At 35.6% G+C, this 24,592-nt stretch overlaps 4 protein-coding genes across 4 annotated transcripts; all 4 read right to left on the bottom strand.

The window, feature by feature from the left end:
• Positions 1-1,396: 1,396 nt before the first annotated feature.
• Positions 1,397-3,138, bottom strand: LOC114760171 (serine--glyoxylate aminotransferase). Its single transcript, XM_028949438.1, has 3 exons — positions 2,960-3,138; positions 2,313-2,522; positions 1,397-1,598 (listed from the first exon to the last, which is right to left on the bottom strand). Exons 2-3 carry the CDS (start codon positions 2,406-2,408, stop codon positions 1,461-1,463), a joined length of 234 nt encoding a protein of 77 aa, XP_028805271.1. The 5' UTR covers positions 2,409-2,522; positions 2,960-3,138; the 3' UTR covers positions 1,397-1,460.
• On the bottom strand, positions 3,013-3,423 carry LOC114760172 (serine--glyoxylate aminotransferase-like). The gene has a single exon (XM_028949439.1). The coding sequence runs from the start codon at positions 3,421-3,423 to the stop codon at positions 3,013-3,015; it is 411 nt and encodes a 136-aa protein (XP_028805272.1).
• Positions 3,424-3,650: 227 nt separating this feature from the next.
• Positions 3,651-4,718, bottom strand: LOC114760170 (serine--glyoxylate aminotransferase-like). Its single transcript, XM_028949437.1, has one exon. It carries the CDS (start codon positions 4,151-4,153, stop codon positions 3,755-3,757), a length of 399 nt encoding a protein of 132 aa, XP_028805270.1. The 5' UTR covers positions 4,154-4,718; the 3' UTR covers positions 3,651-3,754.
• A 3,068-nt stretch (positions 4,719-7,786) lies between these two features.
• On the bottom strand, positions 7,787-24,178 carry LOC114760166 (protein CHROMATIN REMODELING 5; the record flags this gene model as incomplete). Its single annotated transcript, XM_028949431.1, has 29 exons — positions 7,787-8,848; positions 9,018-9,111; positions 9,216-9,566; positions 10,315-10,496; positions 10,586-10,763; positions 10,857-11,012; positions 12,074-12,310; positions 12,474-12,554; positions 12,695-12,877; positions 13,089-13,175; positions 13,392-13,502; positions 13,601-13,843; positions 15,016-15,228; positions 15,543-15,606; positions 15,697-15,821; positions 15,933-16,026; positions 16,689-16,756; positions 16,867-17,058; positions 18,456-18,590; positions 18,667-18,754; positions 18,826-18,919; positions 20,034-20,097; positions 21,417-21,468; positions 21,704-21,807; positions 21,896-21,955; positions 22,419-22,502; positions 22,701-22,925; positions 23,569-24,009; positions 24,088-24,178. Coding segments are annotated over 29 exons (4,579 nt in total), but the record flags the coding sequence as incomplete, so codon positions are not given.
• Between the last annotated feature and the right edge of the window lie 414 nt (positions 24,179-24,592).

Below are 24,592 nucleotides of genomic sequence, written 5' to 3'. Positions count from 1 at the left end.
TATAATAAATAAGTGTTGTCTTTTCTAAAATATCTTTACTAATCAAGTATATTAACTAGAACTACTATTATTAATTATTGCAAAAACTATTTTAAAAATAACAGTAAATATAAAAAACAAAATAGATTGAAAAAACAAATATACATGGAAAAAAAATTAACGAATATACGTTTATGACCTCATAAGTCGACCATCTCCACTAACTACTGCCAAAAAAAAAAACTAGGAGATTAAAGAAGAAAATTGGGTAGTGGAACTTGTCACGGATTATTTTCTATTCTTAAACAACTGGAAAAAAAAAATTCAAGGCATAACAAGTCATCAGTGTATTAAAATATTTTATAATTTATAATTACAAAATCAAATTTAATTTTTATTTTTAAAAAAAAAGTAACAGCCTACGACCAGCCAGTATTACTGTGGCATCTGCATTTTAAAAAAAGAAAAAAAAAAAAAAAAGGACGTTCATTCACACGTGTAAGACTGGAACGTGGTTGGATCGGAACATGCCAAGGGAAAAACAGTGGAAGCATCTAGGATCACTCAGAATGAAACATTTGTCACGTGTCTGGCGTGAGTGGTTTGATGTGGACTTGCCTTACGTGAATTATCACCGTTAGTGGGCCTCATCGGTCCCATCAGGCCCAACGTCGGTAGGGAATCGTCCAAGTCGGGAATCAACTATTACTCGAGTTTTTTTTTTTTTTAATGCCATCGTAATCACTTAATTGTTCTGAAAATGATGTTGTATAGATAAATCCAGGTCGTGAATCAGCTATTACAACTACAAACAACCCATATTTATTAATTGGGAGAAATTTGCTTAAAATATTTTTTATTACTCCTCCGGTCCTAATTATAAAACCCAATTGACTTATTTGAGGAGATTAAAGAAGTAAGTTAAGTTGGTTATTTATAATAAATAAGTGTTGTCATTCCTAAAATATCTTGCTAATTAAGTATATTGGCTAAAACTATCATTATTAAAAGGATTATCTTAAAAAAAAAATGCATAAATATAAGAGACAAAATGGATTGGGTCTTATAATTAGGACTAAATAAAAAGTCAAATTGGGTCTTATAATAAGGACCGGAGGAGTATCATTTTAGTGGAGAAAAAAATACAAGCAATTTTATACATGTCAAGTTCAAAATAGATGAAGAAGTGAATTTAAAATTAAAACAATAAAATTTAAATAATTTAATTCAAATTTAGGAGATTTTCTTATAAAAAAACATAAGCCATACACTTCACTTTCAAATTCAGGTGATATGGACTCTGTATTCATACACTGAAGCAAGCCCCCCCGGGGGGGTTTTATAGGGTTCCAATTATAAGAAGCAATAAATTAATTATTAATTAATAAATTAAAAGCAGAGACTGTACACGTAAGCATGTTTGTCTAATTCAGATGGAATCCAGAAAAGAGAAAGGAATTTGAAGGAATGTGAGAATGAAATCACATTCTGGAAGGGATGAGAGGAGTGTTGTTCTGCAAGTAAGCACAAGCAGCACCAACCCCACTTCCAAGCTTCACAGGGTATCCCACATCTCTCATTACCATCTCCACTCCAGCAAGACATCCCAATAGTTTCAACTGTGAAAACAAATTTCAATGCATAGATTAAAGTTTGTTATGCAAATTATTTAACCATAATAAGCAAGAATCAACAAGTCAATGATATAGTACTATTGTATGTATTTGGTCAGCCATAATATAGGGGGAGAGAGAGAGTGTGTGTGAGAATATGCACAAAAAACAAGACAAATCTGTTGACGTAACTAGTGTGAATCATGTGAATCATATGAAATCTGAGAAATAACTCATATTATTGGGGCCGTTTGGTCTAACTGACACTAAACACCTCTTTAAGTCTTATTTAAATACAAGGTTGTGTATTCAACCCTTTATAAGTATGATGGGTGTATGAGTTCCTTTTCAGAGTAAAGGATGACAAGAAAAGACATACTGTTCATAACTCATGAATAGTATAATATTACAATTTTTATATTATATTATATTATATTATATTATATTATATTATATTATATTATATTTTTGTTATTGTTGGGTAAAAGTATTTCATAAGTTTATTTTCGTGAGAAATGATTAGGTTGGGCTAGACATTGTCTTGGCCTCCTAATGCCTTGCCAACCAGATTCGTCAAACCAACTAGGTCTCTGTACACTTAATCTCCAAACACTTAGTATGTACATGTCTACATTTACATACACACATATACATATAATTAATACAAACAGACAAGGATGAAATGCATGGATTGATGGGAGATGGGGAAATTAAGAATACCTCATCTAAGTTGCCAAGATGACCTATTCTGAAAACCTTGCCAGCAACTTTGTTGAGTGCAAGACCTAAGCTAGAGTTGTATCTCTTCCATGCCATTCTCACTATTTCAGCAGTATCAATGTAAGGAGGAACAAGAACCGTAATCACTGAATCACTCTACCACTCCTCCTTCTGTGTGCAGTTCTTCAAACACATGCTTCCACTGCAAGCCTGTATTATTTCTACCACATTCAGAATCATCCATAATTCTTCAAAATGATCCTTACTATAACTGAGGGCCCATTTGTTTATGGTAAACAAAAAGGTAATTGAAAATCAGTTATCAAAGTCAATGGCCTTGTAGTCTAGTGGCATGTAAGCTCCTTTTATAAGTGGGAGGTTGCGGGTTCAATCCCGCTTGTAACTTCAGGCTGTTAGTGCCTGTCCCTTTAATTTATTAAAAAAAAAAAAGGAAATCACTTATCAAAATCAGTTTAAAATAGTTTTTCTTCCAGCAACTCCTACTGTAGCTAATTAAAATGTTTAAACAAACGGACCATAATTGATGCATGGGAGACCAGTTATATAGACCGTACTAAAATCAGACATGTCAAATATGAACTTTTTAAAAGGCTATAATAACATTAATAAGCATATCATGTGCTTACCTGGTTGCTTCTCCTGAGCGATGGTATCTGGCAATCATATTTTCAAGTCCTTCCTAGAAAATGAGATCAAGAGCTGCTCTGAGACCATAAAACAAATGGATGGAAGGAGTGTAAGGCCAGTAGGCTCCCAACTTGTAGAACTTCAAGCGGTCACTCCAGTCAAAGAAAACTGTAAGTGATTTTGCATTTTTTGAGGCCTCTAAGGCTTTTGGGCCTGCGCATACTATGCCTAAACCAGTAGGGAGGGAAAGAGCCTTCTGAGAGCCAGCTAGGGCAACATCAACTCCCCATTCATCCGTACGAAGATCGAGGGCACAAATGGAAGATACTCCATCAACAAGCAGGAGGGCTGGATGCTGATATTCTTCCGATAGTTCAATGCTCCATGTGAGATTTATCTTATGGATAATCCATGGAAAGAAAGGGCTTAGGGAAGTTTTTAAAAAAATTAAGCTGATTAGCATTATTTGGATGACTTTTGCACTTTCTGTGAAATCAGAAGAATGAAATTGTTCTTGAAAAAAATGAGTAGTGGGACTAAGCTGTTTCTTTATCGAAGAAACAGGGAATATAATTGAAAGTAAACCAATAAAACAAAGAAAAAAGATCATGAATGAATATAGAAAAGCCAAAAGTACCCAAAACACAGAAAATGCAAGGATTGGTAAACTTATAGACCAGGGAAAAAAAAATTAAAATAACACAAACTTAACAAGGGATAGTGGAACTTCTTTCAGGCTCTATTACAGTTTCTATAACAAAAATAACTTGATTTTTGTGGCAGATTTTCTCAACTCAAAAACTTAAGTTTTTAAGCAATGCCTCATTATAATTGTGACCTCTATCATTGAAGAAGAGAGAAGAGAAATAGATGGAATGCTCACCAAGGTGGCTCCTCACTTTGACGAGGTTATTAGTGACTCCAGTTGCTGTCTCATTGTGAACAATGCAAATTGCCTTTATGGTGTGTGCTCTATCAGAAGCAAGTTTTGATTCCAGAATGTCAAGGTTGGCACCTTGTCCCCATTCACTTTCAACGACATCAACATTGAAGTTAAGACGTTTCTGCTGATCAATCCAAAGCAAACCGAATTGGCCAATCAGAAAAGATACAATCCGATCTCCCGGAGACTCTGTGTTTGTCAGTGCACTCTCCCATGCACCCGTACCCACATCAAAAGAAGACCAAGCCATTCAAGAAGAGATTGTTATAGGACACACTGGATAAACATAGTATTCTCGTACAATAGCTAGATTTTGTTCATAGACATGCATTGCTCACATCAAAGTTCCAAGAGGGTAAGACAATCTTTTCAGTAAACTGAGTGTGAAAGGCTAATGATCATGGTTTTAGGTTAGCAGTAAAATTTGGCCTGTCCATCTGTAAAAATTACTAGTTGTGGGGATAAGAAATGGAGTTCCAGAAATAGTCGTGAAAATGTTCTTCACATCCTCAATCAAATTTTTTATGAGTTCTGGAATTGCAGGAGAACGGTAATCCTCATTGTTTCAGTTCATCACCTGAGTGACCGGTTCAGGGATGTTGACTGGCCCCGGGACAAAAAGATGGTTTCTTCCTGGCCCATATAGCAATCCATCTAGTCCTGATTCAATTTTCAGCTTCCTCAGATTCAATCAGTTCTTGATTTTCCCCTCTGCTGAACCACCTAAATGAAATCCCATTATTATATATCTTTAGTTCATGTGAATACTTTGGCCATACGCTATTGTTTATTGCTCCATCATTGGCCAAACATGCAACTGAAACATCCAAAGTGTATATAAAAATGACATAATGAGATTGAAATTTAAGCCTCTTCTGCTAGTGTAATGATCATTTTTTAAACAAGAACTTCTAAACTTACTGGTTGTTGAGCGTTATCTTTTACAGCAATAACTATATGCAGTGTAACTGGCGACGTACAAATCAAAATACTAAGATGTAAAAAAAAGTACCCTGGATTATGAAACACTTAAATTATAATTTTACGAGGACAAACAATGAATTAAGGGACTATAGAAACTCAATTAATGTCCTCTGTAAGTCAGTAATCAATTAGGAGAGTGTTTTTTCAGATTCTCCGAACAGAAAATCATATTTGGACTTCAAGGCCTTACTTGAAATCCTCGCCTCAATTTTTTATTCAAGAACTGGACACTAACCAGAAGTTGTGAGTTCCAGAGGAGAAGCAAAATCAAGATATGGATAGCATTAACTTGATTCTCCAAACCAGCTGATTTCGCAACTTCCATAACTCATCTTGCGGCCATGAATTGGTGACTGGTGAACAGAGAGTTCTACTTGGGAAGACGGAGTATATCTTATGAGTATGCTATTGAAACCCCCTTACGTTGCACATGGAAGGCTCCAAATATCTTCGATCCCACTTAAATCTCAAGTTATTAGTACCTGCCCCTCTAATTAATTCAAAAAAAAAAAAAAATCTACAGGCCGGCCAGTCATTTAGACTGGCATTAAAGTTCACTTGTAAATGAGAGGTCACAGGTTTAATTCGGCTTCAGGTTTAATCCATTGCAATTTTAACCTCACTTATAATCTCAAGTTATTTCTGGCAGTACATTAGTTGCTAATCAATGTGTATGTGTATGCCTAGAAGTACGCTTGGACATTTCTAATCTATCCGTTTTGTCAAAAACTTATCATTTACACAAAGTTATAAACTTATTATTACCTCCGATCCTTAATATAAGACCCCGTTTAACTTTTATGTTGATCCTAAATATAAGACCTTAATCCATTTTGTCTCTCACATTTACTCAATTTTTTCAAGATAGTCCTTCTAATAATTATAGTTTTAGCCAATATACTTGATTAGTAAGGATATTTTAGAAAAGACAATATCTATTTATTACAAATAATTAACTTAACTTCTTTCCTTAATTTTCTTAAATTAGTCAACTGACTCTTATAATTAGAACCGGAGGTAGTATTAGAAAAATAAAAATAATCTAATACATGCAAAAGACAAGTCAGTTCTGTCTACGTGGGATATAGGATTGCAGAAGATATGTCTTCAGATACTATCCCTCATAGGAGGATAGCTATGCATAGCCCGGGGGGATTCTTTTGTACTTTTGCGAATTCCCTTTCCATGGAACAAGTTGAGGAAAGCAATAAGTACAAAAGAAGGATGCACTATGGTTAAAAATGAGCCCGGGGCTCTGTATCCCTTAACCATCTCTCCCGGGTTCGATTCTGCTGGAAGATGGAAATAGAGCTGGCGTGCTTGGGAGTGTAGCTCCTATTATTGGGCCTCTGCAAGTCCCGGGAGTTAGCCTCTCATTATTCGAGTAGGGGATGCTCTAATGTTTCACTAAAATAAATCTCAAATTATTAATATCATTCATTATTTATCTATAAATGTCTTCAATTTTAAAGGATTTATTTGCATATAACTTAAAATTTGAGGGGTATACAAAAATAAATTTAAGGGTTTGTGAAATTGATGATTTGAAGTTATCTACATGTATGGAAAAATTCAGAGAATCATGCTGTAAAGTTTCAAAGGTTATAAAATTTATTTACCTATGACATGAAGTGTGGGGGTTTTATAATTTAGCCAATTTTAATTAACACTAGTTTTAATAAGAAGTAACGTGTTCTTGGCATATCTCATATCCTTATTACTTGAAGCGAAGCAATACTTAAAATGGACGGTCCAAACTTGATGTTTGGATGGTGTTTTTTTTTTTTTTTTTGCTAAAGACCTTTGTTAATTTATGATGTCCATCTTTGTTTCTATTCATCGCAGGGTTCATTTTTCATTTTCAAATCACTTTTCAACACCTCGCTTTCTCCCCTTTTCCCCGTGCCACGGAAATACCCATTTGTATCAAATATTTAAAAGATATATTATAAACTACTCCTCATATTCTTAATATAAGACATAATAGTTAAATTAATTAATATAATACTTCTTCAATCCTAAATATAAGACCCTTATATATAAGGGTCTTATATTTTGAATCGGAAGAATATATCTTTTGCAAAATATTTAAAGTATTTTTCTTAATTTCCTACCATCCTCTCGGTTGATTATTGTTAGAAAAATATCAATAATTTGAGGAAAAAAACTGATAAACTTGTAAAATAAATCTTACATACAAGACAAATGTTAACTCTTCAATTATATCCTATAAAGTAAAAACTTCCTGGCCCATTGAATATTCCTCCTTAGTTACACACGTACGTATATAAAACCTTGCAGCGTATAACTGTGCTTCCAACGTCTTTTTTTTTTTTAGGAAAAAAAAATAATGGTAAACGAATTGAACGAAGAAATAAATCACTCTTTATGCCTGAAAAAAATTTTATATTTATAGGAAAATATATTAGTAAAGACTGAATTAGCAAAATAACAAGCTAGAGCAGCCACATGACCAATAAAAAGGACAAATTAAATATTTGCAAAATTTAATTAATGAAATGTTAAGAGCTCTGAAGAGGAACAAGTCCTACAGCAAAACTCGACAACTATAAAGAAACTTGCGTATGAAATATGAATTACAATAATTAATACATTGAACATAACTAAGCTAAACATTTTCAATACACATAGAAATGTGGGCATAAATTGATCACATGGGCTGAGATTTCTGCACACAAACAAGTTTACAGCGCCAATGTACAAAATAAGGTTCCAAATAAATCCAAGCAAGTTCAACAACGCGGGCTTTGAATTTAAAAAAAAAAAAAATCACCTGGAAACGAATGCAACATTTGTCATTGTTGAACCACGTGCACCACACTAACGAAAATTGACATATCAAAAACAAAAAGTCAGAATACATGCGGAAACCAAGGAGGGGGAAAAAATCCAAGAATTCATTTTTCATTGACTAGTGGAAATCACTTGGGAAGAGTTGCACAAAATCTTGGAGATAAAATACATTCCTGTATGCATAAGCTGACATAATTTTATCCTGAAGAGGCCAAACAAGTTCAATTAAATTGCAAAACTGATAATATACACTTTCCTAATACATGTCTGTATCGAATGTCAAGATTAAAAAAGAAAAAAATCCTTTCAAGATTTTTCGCTATATACGTAAACACTTTGCTGAGCTCAACTTTAAGGGAGGATGGTGAAAATCAAAAGGCTGACAATGAGGAAAAAAGGGGGCAAGACTCCTTTCATCTTGCACAGCCCAGATCATCGTCGGCTTCGACTAACTCGTTCAAGGCTGCAAATCCCATGTTTCGGGATACGTCAAGTCAGCCAGAGGGGGCCAAAAAAGGATCTGCAAGATCTCATTATTCCCATGGGTTGCCAAAAAAAATACTCCAGAGAATATACAGTAGCTGAAGCCATGTACATGCAGAGGCACGGCCCATAGCCGACTGCCAAAACTCTAGAATCAGCCATTCTCATCCACAGATAAGTGACTATTTTATGCCTGAGGAGAAACCCTGTCTTGGAGGAACCCCACCAGGTCGTGTCCTATATGGTTTCTCACTAACAAAACGTCTATCAGAGGGTCCAGCCCCAAGAATCCCCAGTGAGTTAGGGTCAGATATTTGGATTCCATTACCCATAGCTCTCTGAGATGGTGGCTGACCTTGAAAATGACTGTCGCCTTCTCCTCTCCTCCTTCGTTTCCAAGCCTCAGATTTTCCTGTATTGTGAACTGGTTCTGGCATTTGATAGGAAGTCACATTTTTGTATCCTCTTTGTCTCTCCATATGACGAGGGAATGAATTAGGGTGATTTCTCCCAAATGGACCAGATACTGACCCATTGATGTGAGAGGGGCCAACCCCAGCCTCCTCTTGTTGCTCCTGTTTAAGTTTGGAATAGATCTGATACAGCCTCTCCCCTGAAAGATGGGAGAAGGTGGAGACATAGTTCCACAGTCGCGTTGTCATCCCTGCAAGTAACAAGGGAACAAAGTCAGACAACGCCAGTCATCCAAGAAGATAAACAAAATCCACATGGTTTAAAAGAAAGATGGGATCAAGATTCAAGACATTAACAAATTGGCTAAAATAACTAAGAAGCGAAGAGCATTAACGTTCAGAACTGGAAGCAGAACTTACTATCTTGCTTATAAGGCTCCTGTTCATGTTCTAACACAATTTGATCTATTCTCAGCCCAAGAAGCTGCAAGTAATTGCGGATTTTGGAAAGCACCTGCAAAAAACCAGGTCAAACATATGTGAATAGTGAAAGTGTCATCATTTTTTTTTTTTTGGGTGGGGTGGTGGGGTTCCTTAAGAGGTCACTTTTAAGCGTACCTTTTCCTTTGGGAGGTTGGCACTGGTTGTCTGCAACCTGTGCAGACGTTTCAAGGTTTTCATTTCATCAATCATCACATCCTGACACCATTCCATCCATTTTACTTCCTTGAACTGCTCATACACCTCATCATTGTCAGACATTTCACCCTCTTCTTTTACTATTGGTTCAATCCTCTGGGACCTCAGGGACCTATCCTTTCTCATTTGGGCGTTAACTTTAGAAGAACTTAATTTTCTCTTCTCTGGCCCACGTGCCACTGAAATGCTCATAAGATTTTCCCTCTCCTTCTTGGAAGCCTTGCGGCCCCCTTTACTATTGGCATTTTTACCACCAAGAACAACGAGTTCCTAGATGAATTATAGTCCAGGAATTAGCTCATGCCATTAATGGCCCAAAATAAATAAATAAATAAAGACACCATGACAGGTCAAGCAATACAGTTGCAGTGCAATGAACAAAAATCATTAACCAACTATAGACAAAAGTAGTATGACCCCTGATTTAGGACCGTACTGCAGATCCTGAACCAGAGGTAAGATAATATCTTTGAAGGCACCTGTGAGAAATAACACTAGTGTGATAATTGTTTCAAGATACTCCAAACCCGCTACACCTAAATTGACCCCATTAGTTTCTTCTTTTACAGGGTTCAAAAGAAACCACATCTAAACAAAAAAGGCAACTTCTATTTTCCATTAGGTAAAAGAACTATTAAAACCTTGTATATTATAGCAGTCTTCAGGTATGATTCCCCTGTCATGCAGAGAAACTTTGCAGGGAGATAAATAATACATGCCAAAATAAAAGCAAATCCATTGCAGCACATAAATAATATTGCTTGAGAACACCAGCTTTTATCCTCACATCAGTGTGCCACAGGGATTAAAAAGGAGAAAAGAAAAATCACACTATGATGCTGCTAAGAGTAACCTAAACATGGACTAGCAAAGCTCCTGTAGTTAGCATGCATATCATCACCATACATGCATGGTTAAGTAGAAAAAGAAGTCAAAAAGTAATTTCAATTCCACAAGACCAGGAAGCATATAAAAGCATTGAAACAAGAGAGTAGATTAGATTAACACAATTACATACTTGTTCCAAAAGGGCATTAGCACGATCTCTCAAATTAGGAGCTCGTGGCAAGAAAGTTTCATGGTGATGAAGTTCAACCGGTGCAATCTTCTTCATGAGGCCAAGCCTTTCATCTAATCGTATCTTTTCCCAATTACCAAATCCATGATAATGAATTCCAAGAAGCAATCTTGCATCATCAACTGTCAACAAGTAAACTATTATCAGCAAGACCAGAAATCAACAAACTCATGAAAATGCATAAATACAAACCATAATGGGTAACACCTACTTTGATTCCACCCACAACCTTTAGACCAGTTTGAAGGTTTAAGATATGTTAAAACACGAAACTGTGCAATGGGATCTTCATATCTACTAATGCGCTTTGCCAAGAGTTGGAGTTCTTGAACACGGTTAAGCAGATCATTTGCCTTCACTGGGACACCAAAAAAGTCCAAAAGAGGCCCCTGTATGCAGTTATACATGCCACACATGAAAATGATTAGAATACATTAAGCAATTCCACAAATGCTTGTAAAGAAATTTAGTGCTATACAAACCTTTGGGTCTATACTTCCTTGTTCTGCTGCTTCTTTACAGCCATCAATTAGAGAATTGAAAAGTTCAATCTGAGCTTCAGGCGGAGCAGCCGCAAATGCCCCACCAACCTCAGCAGCTATTAAGTGGATTTGGCTCTCATTCCCAAATTTCATAACCTGATTTTCTTTTTGTGATTAGTATCAACAATAGTTTATAAGGAAAATGATGAAAATAACAAAATAAAGGAATATACAATCAGCATAAAAGCATATTCTGAACAAATCTCTCCAAGATAGACAGGGAGGGAGGGAGGGAGGGAGGGAGGGGCGCAAAGAAATGTTTCTAAGAAAGCTATCCCAAAAATTAACACAACTTGATTAAACCCACAGGGATGCCCAAACATGTCTGAGGGAAGTTTTCAGATGTCAAAAAGGTAAACCATGATTTCTACTCTAAGCCAAAACAAGAACCCCCAATTTATGCTCAATTATATTGTCCTATTCCCCTAGGACCACTCCACTCAAAATCTCAAACCGCAGTATATTTCTGAAAACTTGTATGAACAATAGCAAATAACAGCACGAGTAACGTACTCACAGAAAAGGACAGAAAAATATTTATTGCTTCATAGTTGTGTGTACGGAATGATTGGATGTGATTTGAGCTTGTGTTAATTTGGGCCAAAAAAAAAGAAAAAAACTCGTGCTAAATCACATTAAGGTGACCAACTTAAATTTGGTGCAAGGTTTGCGAAGGAAACAATTATTCAATGGTGAAAACTACTCCACAAAGCGTAAGCCATGGAGGTATACCCTGAGCAAAGAAAACAGCTACACACCCCACGTCAATAATGCCACTATGTTCAATAATTTGCAATCCAGTTTCACTAATAAACTACAAAAAACTAGAATTAGCCCGTCCAAAATTTTGGCCACACTCCCAACATGTTGAATCAAACATAAAATACAATACTTTGGTTATCTTCTTCCCACCTACACCCTGATCCCAATAAATTTTATCGTTGTAACATATTTCTCTGTAAAACTTACATTTATGCAGCAGCAATAATAAGGGGGCTACTTTTTCAGTGGTAACAAGCATGCAGCCGATTTAGAAATTGATTATCAAAATTTTCATATTAAGAAAATGCTGATAGGGCATCATAACATTAAGGCTGCCAAAAATAAGAAATTTAAGGAAATGACGTAACTGGTTGTCAGTTATAATAGGAACTTACAGCACGAGAAAATCGTAGTGCATCTCTTTTAGATACACTCCCATAGGACCAACATCTCACTTGGGCTGATGCTCCCTCAATCATTGGCGTTGCAGGAGCTGAATACTCAGCTTTCCGGCGTTTCTGAGCTCGCTCAGGAGGCTCAGGTTCTTTCTTTTTACGTTTACTACTTCTTTCAGATTGATTGGCCTCTGCGTAACTTTTAATGCTCCTTGCAGCACGTGGAGCCAAAGCTTCCTACAAAAGAAAACAGAAAAAGCAAGGGGAAAAAACAGAAAAAATAGAATTACACGTCTTGAATCGAACAGAAGAGAGAGATATACATGCTAAAACTAAACAAGCAATATTTTAGAAACAAATTTAGGAGATTTTCTAGGGGAAGATCAAAAGAGAACAATACTTCAGCTTGGGCTACTGCATCAGGTTTTATCCAACGACTCCAGAAACTCCCATCATCTTCATCATTGCAGAAATTAGCAACCTGTAGAAAAGCAAGTTGAAAAAGAATAGCAGCTAAGTAATGCCCTGTCCCAACTCAAATTATGCTCTGTAAAATACGAATAATCACACGATAAAATCACATGGAAGAACTGGATATAGGATGTGGTCCCTGAATCGTACCTTAAAGGCACTCAATAATTCATGCGCTTGCTCTCCCTCGGCTTCCTTCTCTTCAACCTTCTCTGCTCTTTCAAGAATCTCATCTATATCCATACTTAAAAGTCGCTTTTTACTCTCTTCATCATTTCTTTCTTCCTTAAAAAGCTCCTCTGCCCCAAATCTCAAAATTGCTGATAGCTCATTCTGTCATGGAAGAAGCACAAGTTTGATACGGTAGGGTAATAAATCAAAAGCAAACACCTAAAGAGTGGAACCAATATGATTCAATAGGTTTTATGTACTAAAATAACAGGGATGATATTAGCCCAGTAATATCATCTACAATGGTATCACATAATCCAATGGAAACATGTCTACAAACCAGCAATTAATCAATTTTGACATGTATCCTTACTTTGTCAAAAAGACCTCCTTTCTTGGCTTCTTTCTTCTCCAGTCTACCCTCTGCATTTAATTTTTGAATGACCAAGTGGTCAAGGACCTACAAAACATGTTCACGTGAAAAGGAGTGTAGAATTATCGGGCTCAAGGCAAATTATGAAACAAATAAGTTATATAGCTCTGCATGTGCAAGAGAAAAATATAGATGCAAAATTCACGTATAAACACAACGTAAAGTTTTTTCTGAAAAATGAATGGATATACTATTAAGTAAATTTATTATGATATAGTAAAAGGAAAGGCAAAAGATTCATACCATCTTTTTCTTAGCTCGTTCTAAAATATCTTCCTCGACACTTTTGCTGGTCAAAAATCTATATATGTTGACAACTTCTTGTTGCCCAATTCTATGTGCTCTGCTCATGGCCTAAAAGAGAATAAAAGATAGAAGTAGGTAACCTAAACCCATTGTTGAAATACCAACAACAATAAACATGATAATAGAAATAATAAACATGCTAATACCTGGAGGTCATTCTGGGGATTCCAGTCTGAATCAAATATTATGACAGTGTCTGCTGTGGCAAGATTGATACCTAGACCTCCTGCTCTAGTTGAAAGAAGGAAGCAAAAATCATCACTACCAGGTGCATTAAAATGATCCATTGCCTGCTGTCGCAACTCAGCCTTTGTACTTCCATCAAGCCTCTGGAATTGAAATCCTCTAAGGGACATGTACTCGGCCAGTATGTCCAGCATCCTAACCATCTACATAAGTATGTGATATATTGATTCAGAATTAGCAATCAATATATCCCCAAGACTAAAGCACATCAACCGCAGCAAGCAGAACACTCAGTAATACTTGAGATGTTTTTTAGGGAAAATCCCAAAAAAATACCTCTTGAATTTCAAAATCTCAAATCAGAAATTACCACAAAAATGTGTTGTCATTTGTTTTTCAAGAATAGTCAATTGCCATTAAAGTGTAATAAATAAGACTAATCTGGAATTTTGAAATTCAAGAGGTTTTTTTTTTTGGGATTTTCCCATGTTTTTATATGACCTCCTAGATTTCATGAACCTTCAAAATAAATAAGACATCAAAACAGCTTTGCTTTCAGACTTCAGAAACTGGAAGTATTCAGACTGATTGGCAACTAGGAATAAACTGTTTAAATATATTATCAATAAGCACCAGTTTTCCCATAGTTCTTCAAGAAATTTTTGTCTTTAATTTTTCTATAGGCACTGAAGAAGCTAAGGCAACTAATTCTTCCAAAACAGGAAGAAGAGCAACCCATCCATTAAGGCTTCCATGACAGCCTAAGAACTATTGGCTGCATCACAATTTTAAATTTTTAACTAAACAGGAACACTTCTAGCGGGCACTCAAGTATCCAAAGACAAAAAACTTCATAAGTACTGATTGGTGATAAATTAAGCATCTTAACAAACTGTGCCAAGCCATTCATGCCAGTAGACTAGTTACTAAGCAGTTTGAACAACATTACCAAGCATAGTTATCTTTTTGCCGAATATCAAGCATAATTATCGCAAGTAAAATTAATTCAACTATACACGTCAGAAATCACCATAATTGTATGTTTAAATTGAGGAGAAGGGAAGGGATGGAATGTTTATTTATATCTAAAATAAAGAGAAATATATAAATCAAACACCCTCCTCCCTTCCCTTCTCCAGTTTCCTCAATACAAACATACCCAACAGTAAAGATTTGAATTGGATCAATTCCTATAGATTTGTATATATACTACCTCCGGTCCTAAATATAACATTCACTTTGTAGTGTAATTTGCACTACAAAGTAGATCTTATATTTAGGAATAGAGGTAGAATAATGCAACATTGTTCAGCAAAAGTTTCAGTAAGATCATTTATCAAGAACTGCACCTGGTGAACCAGTTCCAACAACCAACCTGAGAGAATATCAGAACACGATGTTTAGTCTCATGCAATCTAACAAGTAGCTTATCAAGTATGACAAGCTTCCCACTGCTGAAGACAATTCTCTCGAGTTTACTGCTATCACTACTTCCTGAGTCCCCCCCGTAACCATGGTCAGCACTTTCAAACAAGAAGGGATGGTTGCAGCACTTCTTTAATTCAACCACAATGTTAAGTAGAGAAACCTGAAATAAGACAGATAAAGGAGAACACCTGAGCTTGTAAAATGGTCAAGAGCAACGAAATTCAGAAGCAACATGGTTACAGGGAAAAAATCATTGACAAACTGATAATCCCAGGAAATGGAGAGGGAAAAAACATTATATACCACATTTGAAACAATGTCTGTTTAAACAGAACAACTGGAAAGATAACCCATACAAGCAATATTACTTCTACCATCTTCCCAAATCAGCATCATGGAGAAAAAACACAGGCACCACATAAAATAACTCAACAAAATTATTATAAAAAGATTATAAAACAATAGTAAGATGACCTGATTCCCACGAACTCCTTTGTTCAAATCATGAAAGTTACGTTCCAAAATCCACTTGTAATACCTATACAAATGCAAAGGTAGCAGGAACATAAAAAGCGAACTCACAGGGTGGCTACGAACAATATAATTAAAACAAAAAAATAGTACTCACTGTTTTTGAAGAGGAGACATTTCAACTCTGAGTATACGCTCAATTTTTGGGGGCAACGATTTCTCTACATCTTTTATGACTCTTCGGAGTATGTGAGGCTTCAATTCCATATGAAGATTGGCAAGCTAACATGTAAAATGCATAGGCATCAATTTACCCGAAAGAAAAACTCTTGAACAAGGCAATTAAGGAACAGATAAAATGGGGGGGGGGGGGATAATAAAGGCAAACCATACCTCATTCTCATTGAACAAACTCAGATTCTTATAGTTTTGAACAAAATCATCCTTGCTCTTGAACTTATCAGGATCAAGGAAATGAAGCAAGGCCCTAGGAAACAAAGAAAGTAATCTGTTATAGAGAAGTGAAGAAAACTGAGGGAACCAAAATTAAGATGCTAATATCTTTCTTGATAATTTCCTTAGAGTGTATACATACATATGTATGATAGTTAAAACTGAGAGAAAAACAACCACAAATAAACAGAGTGGTGTTCACCACAACATTAAAACCATCAACTGATCAACCAATGGAACAGATTGATCTACGTCAAGTACTCAAATAAATGTGCTCCGCTATAGAGTACTTGCTTATACCGTGACATGAGACATGCTCTGTTTCTACCATGGAAACTGGTAAACTGTAGTTTCAACACATGACAACATTAATATAGAGCTAGCACTCAGAAGCAACTAAGAGGCTAATGAAACAAGAGAAGCATCTTAGAAGAAGGAATATGATTTCTATCTTTCCTACATGAATATCATATATGCATAAGGATCTATAGTACATGTGCCAGCTAATTATTGCATCAGGCATTTAGTTAAATGTGCATTCAATGGAACCTTAATAAAGATGAAAGCAAAATCAGATTGCATTATGAGCTCAGAATTATTGCCATCTATCCAAAAAAATAATAAAATCTGTTATTGTACAAAGAAGATACTCTCCCTTTAACAAGCCAAAAATAAATGAGAATGCTATTTAGTTACCACAGCTCTTCAACACTGTTCTGTAGGGGGGTGCCAGTGATAAGCAATTTGTTCTTGGTGCTAAATTCCTAGGAAATCAGAAAAATAAAGTAAGTTAATATTCCAAAAGGCAAAAAAAAAATAGAGAGAGCATCACGAAATACTGTCAACGTGGAAATTAAGAGGAAACGTTACATACTGAAAGTGTAGTGTACAGCTGAGCCTCGCTATTTTTCAGCCTATGAGCCTCATCAACCATCAAATAATTCCATTTAATCTTGGAGAGAACAGCTTTATCCTTCAGAACTACTTCATATGTAGTCAAGAGGGCATTAAATTTTATAGGCCTGCCAACCTTTTTATCATTATGAAATTCATACAGTTGACAAACCTGCCACCGGAAAGCAGACAATCAAGGGGGGGCAAATTACATGACATTTAACATTAAAAACAATTGAACACAAAGTGTTTGCAGCTTTCTTTAATATTCCCTAAAAATGAAATATATAACATTACAACATTAAACCATCTGCACGAAAGTAATCAAGCAGAACAAATTGCTCCGATGTTAATTTGAATCACAAATACCAACGTCTAGAAGAGCTGATTTCAAACTCAAAGGCAGCCGACAGAACCACCCCCCATTCATCGCAGCTAAATATTATGCCAGCCAACTCAAATAAGATAAATCACTACAGTTTTCTCTGTCAAAAGAACCCCGCTTTACAAAGTGGTGCTCAAATTGACAGTTTAACATTCCTGATCAACATCACATTTGAATGGAGAAACACAACACAAAACAATATAGGCATTGAAGACCAAAGAAAACAACAAAATTTGGTATATCTCCGCGATTAAATTAAAGGACAATTGAAATAACAATTTGATTGATGGGTTCAAACATGGCTGCCATATCAGCATATCCCAACATATGTGACGAATTGCAAGCAGCAGTCCCACACTATTAAAAGTTGATGAACTCAAGTGCACAGTAGGGATTTAAACGAACAAAAATTGTCTTAAAAATATATATAGCTCCAATGAACCAAGCTTGTGGCGTTTAAAATAAACAAAACAGCATATGCAACCATGGCAAATAAGGTTAACTTCAATGGACAACACAGCAACTAAGCACATACCAAGAAAATGCGGTCGATGAGACAGAAAATGAGTGGAACCATAGCCATCTTTTCATGATTGAGAAACCTATGGTAAACGATATCTTAAAGCACACATAAAGTGTTTAAATGAAAAGAAACGGGGTTACAACACCCATTGACATTTGAAGATAACTAATAATCTCTAAGAAAAGAATCGTTGATAAAGGGTAAAAACCTCTTCCAAATGTACATTATTGCCCATTTTCCTCTTGAACATTTGAAAAGAAAATTATAATATAAAAAATAACAAAAAGGCAAACAAGCATATATGACTATAACTTATCCCACACTAGACTAGATCCCAACTTCACTAACCTACTTTTGTATATGTAGTAGGTATAGGATCCAGGAGACACTATGTCCTTAAAACTAAATCAGCAGACTCACTGCCCCCACAGATATGAAATAAGGGAATATCAAAGCCAGTGGGATAATTGTTAACATTCAAACCAGCAAGGGATTAAATTTTCCACCCATTCTAGGCTTTATTTTAGAATAAATGAAATTTATATTGATCAGCAGTTAAACTGAGAGGAAAGGGTTCCAGCAACACGTTAATAATCAAATATCCTACTCACTGTGTAATAACTTTCACATGTAGACCAGGAATTCAAGAAATAGCTCTTACCTCTCGCCCTGCTCGATTACCAACATATACAATAATATTCATATCAGGAAGCCACTTCCTGAACTCTTTGGCCCAGTTTGACAAAGTAGACAAAGGGACAACTACAAGAAAGGGGCCATGGATTTGCTGGGCATTCTGCAACAGGGAAATGATATAATTATCTTCAAAATAGCAAAACATCAGAAAGGCAAACAGAAAACTTGTATTATACCTGAAGAAAACCAAGCATCGATACTGACTGAACAGTTTTACCAAGACCCATTTCATCAGCTAAAATAACATTTGTGTCATTTCTCCAACTGTCATACAATAGGGAAAATTAGAGCATCTGTCAGTGAAAAGCATGATGTATTCAGACATGTATACATACCTGTTAACAAGAAAATTCAAGCCCTCAAGTTGATAATCACGAAGCTTTCCCCCCTTCAACCACTCAGGCTGTTCATCAAGCTTCCTCAAACTTGCTAAATAATCATAAAAGCACATATTAAAATAGCATTCTTTGCATATGAAAAATATCACATATTCAGAACAAGAAACTGGAAAATTATCCATAGTGCCAACATGTATCTGAAAAATATAGAAGAAAGCAGAATAAAAATAAAAGGAAGGCACCAGAGTGAAATGCTCATCATAAAGAAGATTTCATTTATCAACTTTCAAATACTTGCTGTTGAGTAAATTAAACATAAGTTTGTCAATAAATGCTTTTAAATTTAGAATGGATATATCAGTTCAATAATTCAACTTTTAGACTAATAATCTGATAACTTGATTTGTTTTCAATCATAGTGGCAATTAAATTTTGTAGGAAAACATTAATAATATGTGAAAAGACAGATAAGTTCCCAGAGAAAATACTACCACTGCACCTTAAACTTACACCAAAAAACAAATATTAACACAAAGTATTCAATCAATATGGTTCCAACTACTTCATAATTTCATGTCATGATAAAAGCTTTGAAGTAAGAGTATTGAAATTCTGACGCACAAAAAATTGCAGACTTAAAAATCTCTTTTATGTGTGAAACAGTGAGTGGGCAAAAACCATTGAAGTATCAGAGAATTATTTCCAATAGATTCATTCAATTAAATCTAGACCCAGAAGTCTCTACATATGAACATGGTTACACCAATCTGCAACACACACGGTTTTAAGGCCTAAGCTTCAAAACCGGGCCAAGCATGAGAGAAGGCAACCCTGTTAGATAGCACTATTAGCATAATAATATGAAAAGAATTTAAAAATCCGTTATGTAAATTAGCCAAGAACATAAAGGGAAAATGATACATATAGAAGGGAGAGAATGGGCTAAAATAGAAATATATCATTCAATAGACACCCGTTTATAGAAGGGTGTCTATTGAATAGGATACTTCCCCATATATCAGAAATGCCAAGACTTGCCAAAGTAATAATGCACCAAAAGCCAAATGAAGGATACAGTGCAACCAAGGCACAATTGCAAATATACATAGTTTCATTGAAATAAGGCACAGAAATATGCATTTCACATCAGTCTCACAAAATACACAGCCTCATACCAGTTTGAAAAACACTAAATAGACACAAACCTTTACTTTTCTTGCGTTGTAGATCTACACTCTTTCCTTGAACTGACATTGCAGCCTCACGAGCCTGCTCAAGAGGTAACAGAACAAAATGCTTACTGCTATTGGATAAGTAATTTAAGAACATTAACAGATTTTCCCCATACGGATTAGCTTGCTGACAATAGACAGCACTGTTAAGTAAAAATACAGGTCCCGAAATACAAGTTGGACTGAAACTATAAGATAAATCCAACAGCCTATACGACTCCTTCTGAGACATGCTCGTGAGGTAGAAGATGGACAAAATAACTATTGATCGGAAGGAAGAAAATATAAGCATTGATCCCAGCAAATCAACCACGGTGCAGAAGTTAGACAATCAATTGCCCTGTCTCTTGCAACATCCAGGCTCCCAATCAAATGAGTGGGTGTGCTTGTATGTGTCAAATGCACGGAAGGGAGGACACTATCATGGCAACTTTTGCAACTTCAATAGTTTAGAATACTCTAAAAGTAGGGCCAACACCTAAGAGATTTTATTCTCCTAAGTGCACCAGCAGGGCCAAAACCTCAGAACTTACTCTCCCTAAAACACCATTCCCATGCAAGGGATTCAGACCTAAAATTCACTTGGGGAAGGACCAAGTCTTGGTTTAACACATGCTAGCCCAAGAATATGATGATCGCACATTCTCATCTATCAGCTGAATTGACGCCAATTTTTAAAATTGGAGCTCATGACACACTCAAATTAGAGGACAATGACCGCAGAAAGATTCAGTAAATTACTTAAATATAAAATGCATAGAATTTTCTCAGACCTCATTTTTTATCTGTATTTTCTGTTATTCCCTAACAGTTGCATAAATGAGATCATTCAATTACGTAACAGAACACGTAAAACTCATTCTATTGTAAATGACACAGGAGATACTTCTAAAAGTTATGAGATATAGAATATAAATGGCATTTTTGTAGTACTATTCAAAAGTTATTAATAGTGTTGTGTGTAAGAAATACTCTTCCTATTTATTTGGACAAATACTACCCACATAATACTTATAAACCTCTAAATTGCTGAGTCCACATGCTTGTCGTAGAGTACCTACTTCATGCCACTTGTTCATAAGCTTCCTAAGTCAAAGAAAGCCCTAATCTTATTTAGGCCATGCCATCTAAATTTGGCTATTTAATCTGCTGATCCCTGTACTTCATGATTCGGTTACAACTCAATCCGTAAAAAACTAGACATTTAAGTACATGGACCAATAGATTAAACAGCTAAAACTTGAGGGGCCGAGTTGAATAAGTTAAACTTCAGAGACTGAGCTGTAAGCAAGTTAAAACTATGAGGACTAAATAATTAATTTTCCCCAATAAATTATTAAAATAAAATGAAGTTACCTTGTACTCATCAATAGCATGCTGAGCAAAAGCAATATCTGTGTCTTTCTCCCTGGTAGAAAAGCCAACCAAGAAAAAAAAACATTAGTATTCCACACTCGAAGGTACCAATGCACAAAGATCAACTAATATTAACGGCTGCAGCATAAAATAGAAAACATTATACCCACAGGTAAGGACCTAAAACAAGGAGGCAATAAGATCAACTGTTCCTTTCTAATTAAAAGGCCTTAGATAAGAACAGAAAAATAAAGGCACAAGTTAATCTATAATTAGCTTTACCCTACCATGTCACTTCAGCATAAGACAGCCCTTGCCACTTGACCAAATATTCTATAATAACATTGCCAGAATTATCTTTGCTGATTCTATCCGCAATGATTCTTTCCACCTAAACAAAATATGACTAAATTAGATGCAGTGCATCATAAAACAAAGAAAAGTGGAAGATCAAAGTCATAAAACGCAGAAAAACAAACCTGGCTATTTTGCTTGATAATATCTAAATCCATCTCCTTACTCACATCATTGACCTCAATCTGCAAACAGCCCCATTAAATGATTAAAAACTGAAACATGCCCAACGCTTGGATAATGTCAAGATACAAGTCGAAAGTAAGCTTTGAATGATAATCATTCAGGAGAAAATTGAAGTACAAACATAAAACATGGAATTAGTTCCCCTAACAGTGCGCTATAGGAATTAAATATACATATATATAAACACTTAAGAAAAGATCAAAACCATAGGAACATCAACTAAATGATTGTAACCTGCAGCAGTTAAGCAGAAGTAAAGGGATACACAATTTTTTTTAAGAAGCACATAACATATTACCACTACTTCTCTCACAGTATATACACTAAAAAGTTTACTTACATGTAAATTATTTGGAAAATACAATGCAGTTTTACTCATAACAAAAAAATATTTCAACAACACCAGAATGTCCAAGGGGATTGGGTAAGGCTATATGCTTCTGTCCAAACACAATTATTTACCTCCTCTCTTGAGATTGTGTTCCTGTACCGGATGTCCTCCGTCACTTTCTTCATATAATTTAAAACCTTCTTAAAACCACTGAGCTGCAATCTCACAAACAACAAACAGCAGGTACGCCACTTGAGCAAGAAAGACACACAGAATAAACCTCAAATATAAAAGATGTGCAAAATTAACTCAAAAGAGGAGTAGAATCATCACTTAGGACTTCAAAAAAGGGGGAAAATAAAAACAGAGGTAGATAAAGCAAATAGCATCAACAATAAGGATGAGAAATATACATTTTGCAGCTCAGCAAATGACTTCCATTGACAGTGCAAATGTGACTGGCCTTTCCATTTTATTAAGAATTCCATCTCATTCCAATCAGGTTCAGAATCAAACAAATTACTCCATAAAACAGGTTCTGTTGATCTATTATTCCTCCGCGCCTCATCAGCCATGCCCTTTGGCTGATGCCAAAGCACCTTTTCAATGGAGTCACCATCTTCCTCTTCAAGCTCTTCCTGAAGAAATGGATCACAATTCAGAATAGTTGGTAGAAAACAATGGGAAATTGAAGAAAAAGAGAACATTCGTGGAATTAAAGCCAATAACTAGTTAACCACACACCTTCAAGTCATGTCCACATGGCCCAGAAAATAATTGTACTATCATTACTTGAGAATTAAACCATTTTTCATACAATTTCCATAATCATCAGGTCAGGAGCAAGCAAAACCCTTAAAAGATAAAGAAATAATGACGTTAAAACAATACCGCCACTTTGAACAAAGTTCAGGCATACTGAGGCTATAAGTTAAGCTAAATCAAAGACTTACAAAGAGCCTACTAGCATGTAACAAACACATCAAACTATACCCCTTTATATCACCCAATAACGGAAAACAAACATAATGAAATAAATAAAAAGTCATCTCAGCAGAAAGAATAAAGTATTATGTCTTAAAAACCATAGACAGTGCAAAGGAATACACTCTATATCTCACCTGCTATAACCACTATGATTCAATTTTTCAAGCTTCCTTACACGTGAATAACACAACCCAACATAATGGAAAATCACCACAAAGATACATTCCAGAACACTTGCAATTATGTTCAACATAGACAAAAGCATCAATGAAAAGCATGTATTTTAGGCAGTACTTTTTGGGACTTCTTCTTCTTCCCTTCATCTGCTTCTTCACTTTCTTCACTTTCAACATATGACACCTTCTTCCTAACTGTCCTACTAGATGTGCGAACCTCACTGCTCTGGCCAGAAAAACTAGCAGCCGCAGAAGAACGAACATTATTCTTGCGAGCATTTGCACCTCTCTTTCTCATGCTTTTGAAATCATCATCACTTTCACTTTCAGAATCCTCTGCTGTTGACGCATACTCTTCAAAAGATGTCTTAGGCTTTCTTTGCCGACCAGACGCACCAAATGATTTGCGTTCTCTAGTAGGTTTTACAGTTCGTCCCACTTTGCCACGTTGCCGACTCGTAGGTTTTCTTCCATAGTAGGTATCATCATCATCTGAAACATCTAGATTATCATCACTATCATCATCTTCATCTGATTCTTCACCCTCCCAATCTTTATCCTGAAATCATTATTAAATTTAATTGCTATCACAAATACGCACCAACTAAAAGCAAAATATGCAAACTCCTAAACTAACATGAAGCAACAAAAGACCAGTTAGATATGCAACCATCTGTAAACTAAACTTCTTTCTTGTATTACCCACACCTGTCTTCATCACACCGGCACTACAAAGAAAGAACCAGTTTGATCTAATACCATAAACTAAACCAAAGAAAGTAGAGAAATTTTAGACAGTATGTTTGTTTTTGAGATGCAGAATCGGAAGAGATTGGAAGCATGGAAAAAGACGAGTCTATGTGTTACCCTCACACTTCCCTGCCCCTTCTCAAATTATTAAACTCTCAAAAAGTTTCCTTTCCATCCCCCCATTATCATTCTTCTAAACCTATGAAGGACAACTTTTTTTCAACCTATAGATGAATGTCAGACGTGTCTTTGGTTTGCCATATCAACCAACAACCAGCATTAAAATAGAAATATCCACGTTTCGCCGTTCCAAACATACTCAAAAAGAAGCTCATGAATAACAACTAAAGAAAAGCAACTAACAATAAACCATTTTGCTCCAACCAAATTCG

This window comes from Neltuma alba, unplaced genomic scaffold (assembly GCF_004799145.2).
Source record: "Neltuma alba isolate B1F8T4 unplaced genomic scaffold, ASM479914v2 tig00010943_pilon, whole genome shotgun sequence".
Lineage (NCBI taxonomy): Eukaryota > Viridiplantae > Streptophyta > Magnoliopsida > Fabales > Fabaceae > Neltuma > Neltuma alba.
This window is presented reverse-complemented; position numbering and strand designations above follow the sequence as displayed.

Coding starts and splice junctions, on each gene's coding strand:
- LOC114760170 (XM_028949437.1), bottom strand. CDS start 4,153: ATGGCTTGGTCTTCTTTTGATGTGGGTACGGGTGCATGGGAGAGTGCA.
- LOC114760172 (XM_028949439.1), bottom strand. CDS start 3,423: ATGCTAATCAGCTTAATTTTTTTAAAAACTTCCCTAAGCCCTTTCTTT.
- LOC114760171 (XM_028949438.1), bottom strand. CDS start 2,408: ATGGCATGGAAGAGATACAACTCTAGCTTAGGTCTTGCACTCAACAAA. Junction 1,599..2,312: donor ATCTTGGCAACTTAGATGAG/GTATTCTTAATT, acceptor TTGTTTTCACAG/TTGAAACTATTGGGATGTCT.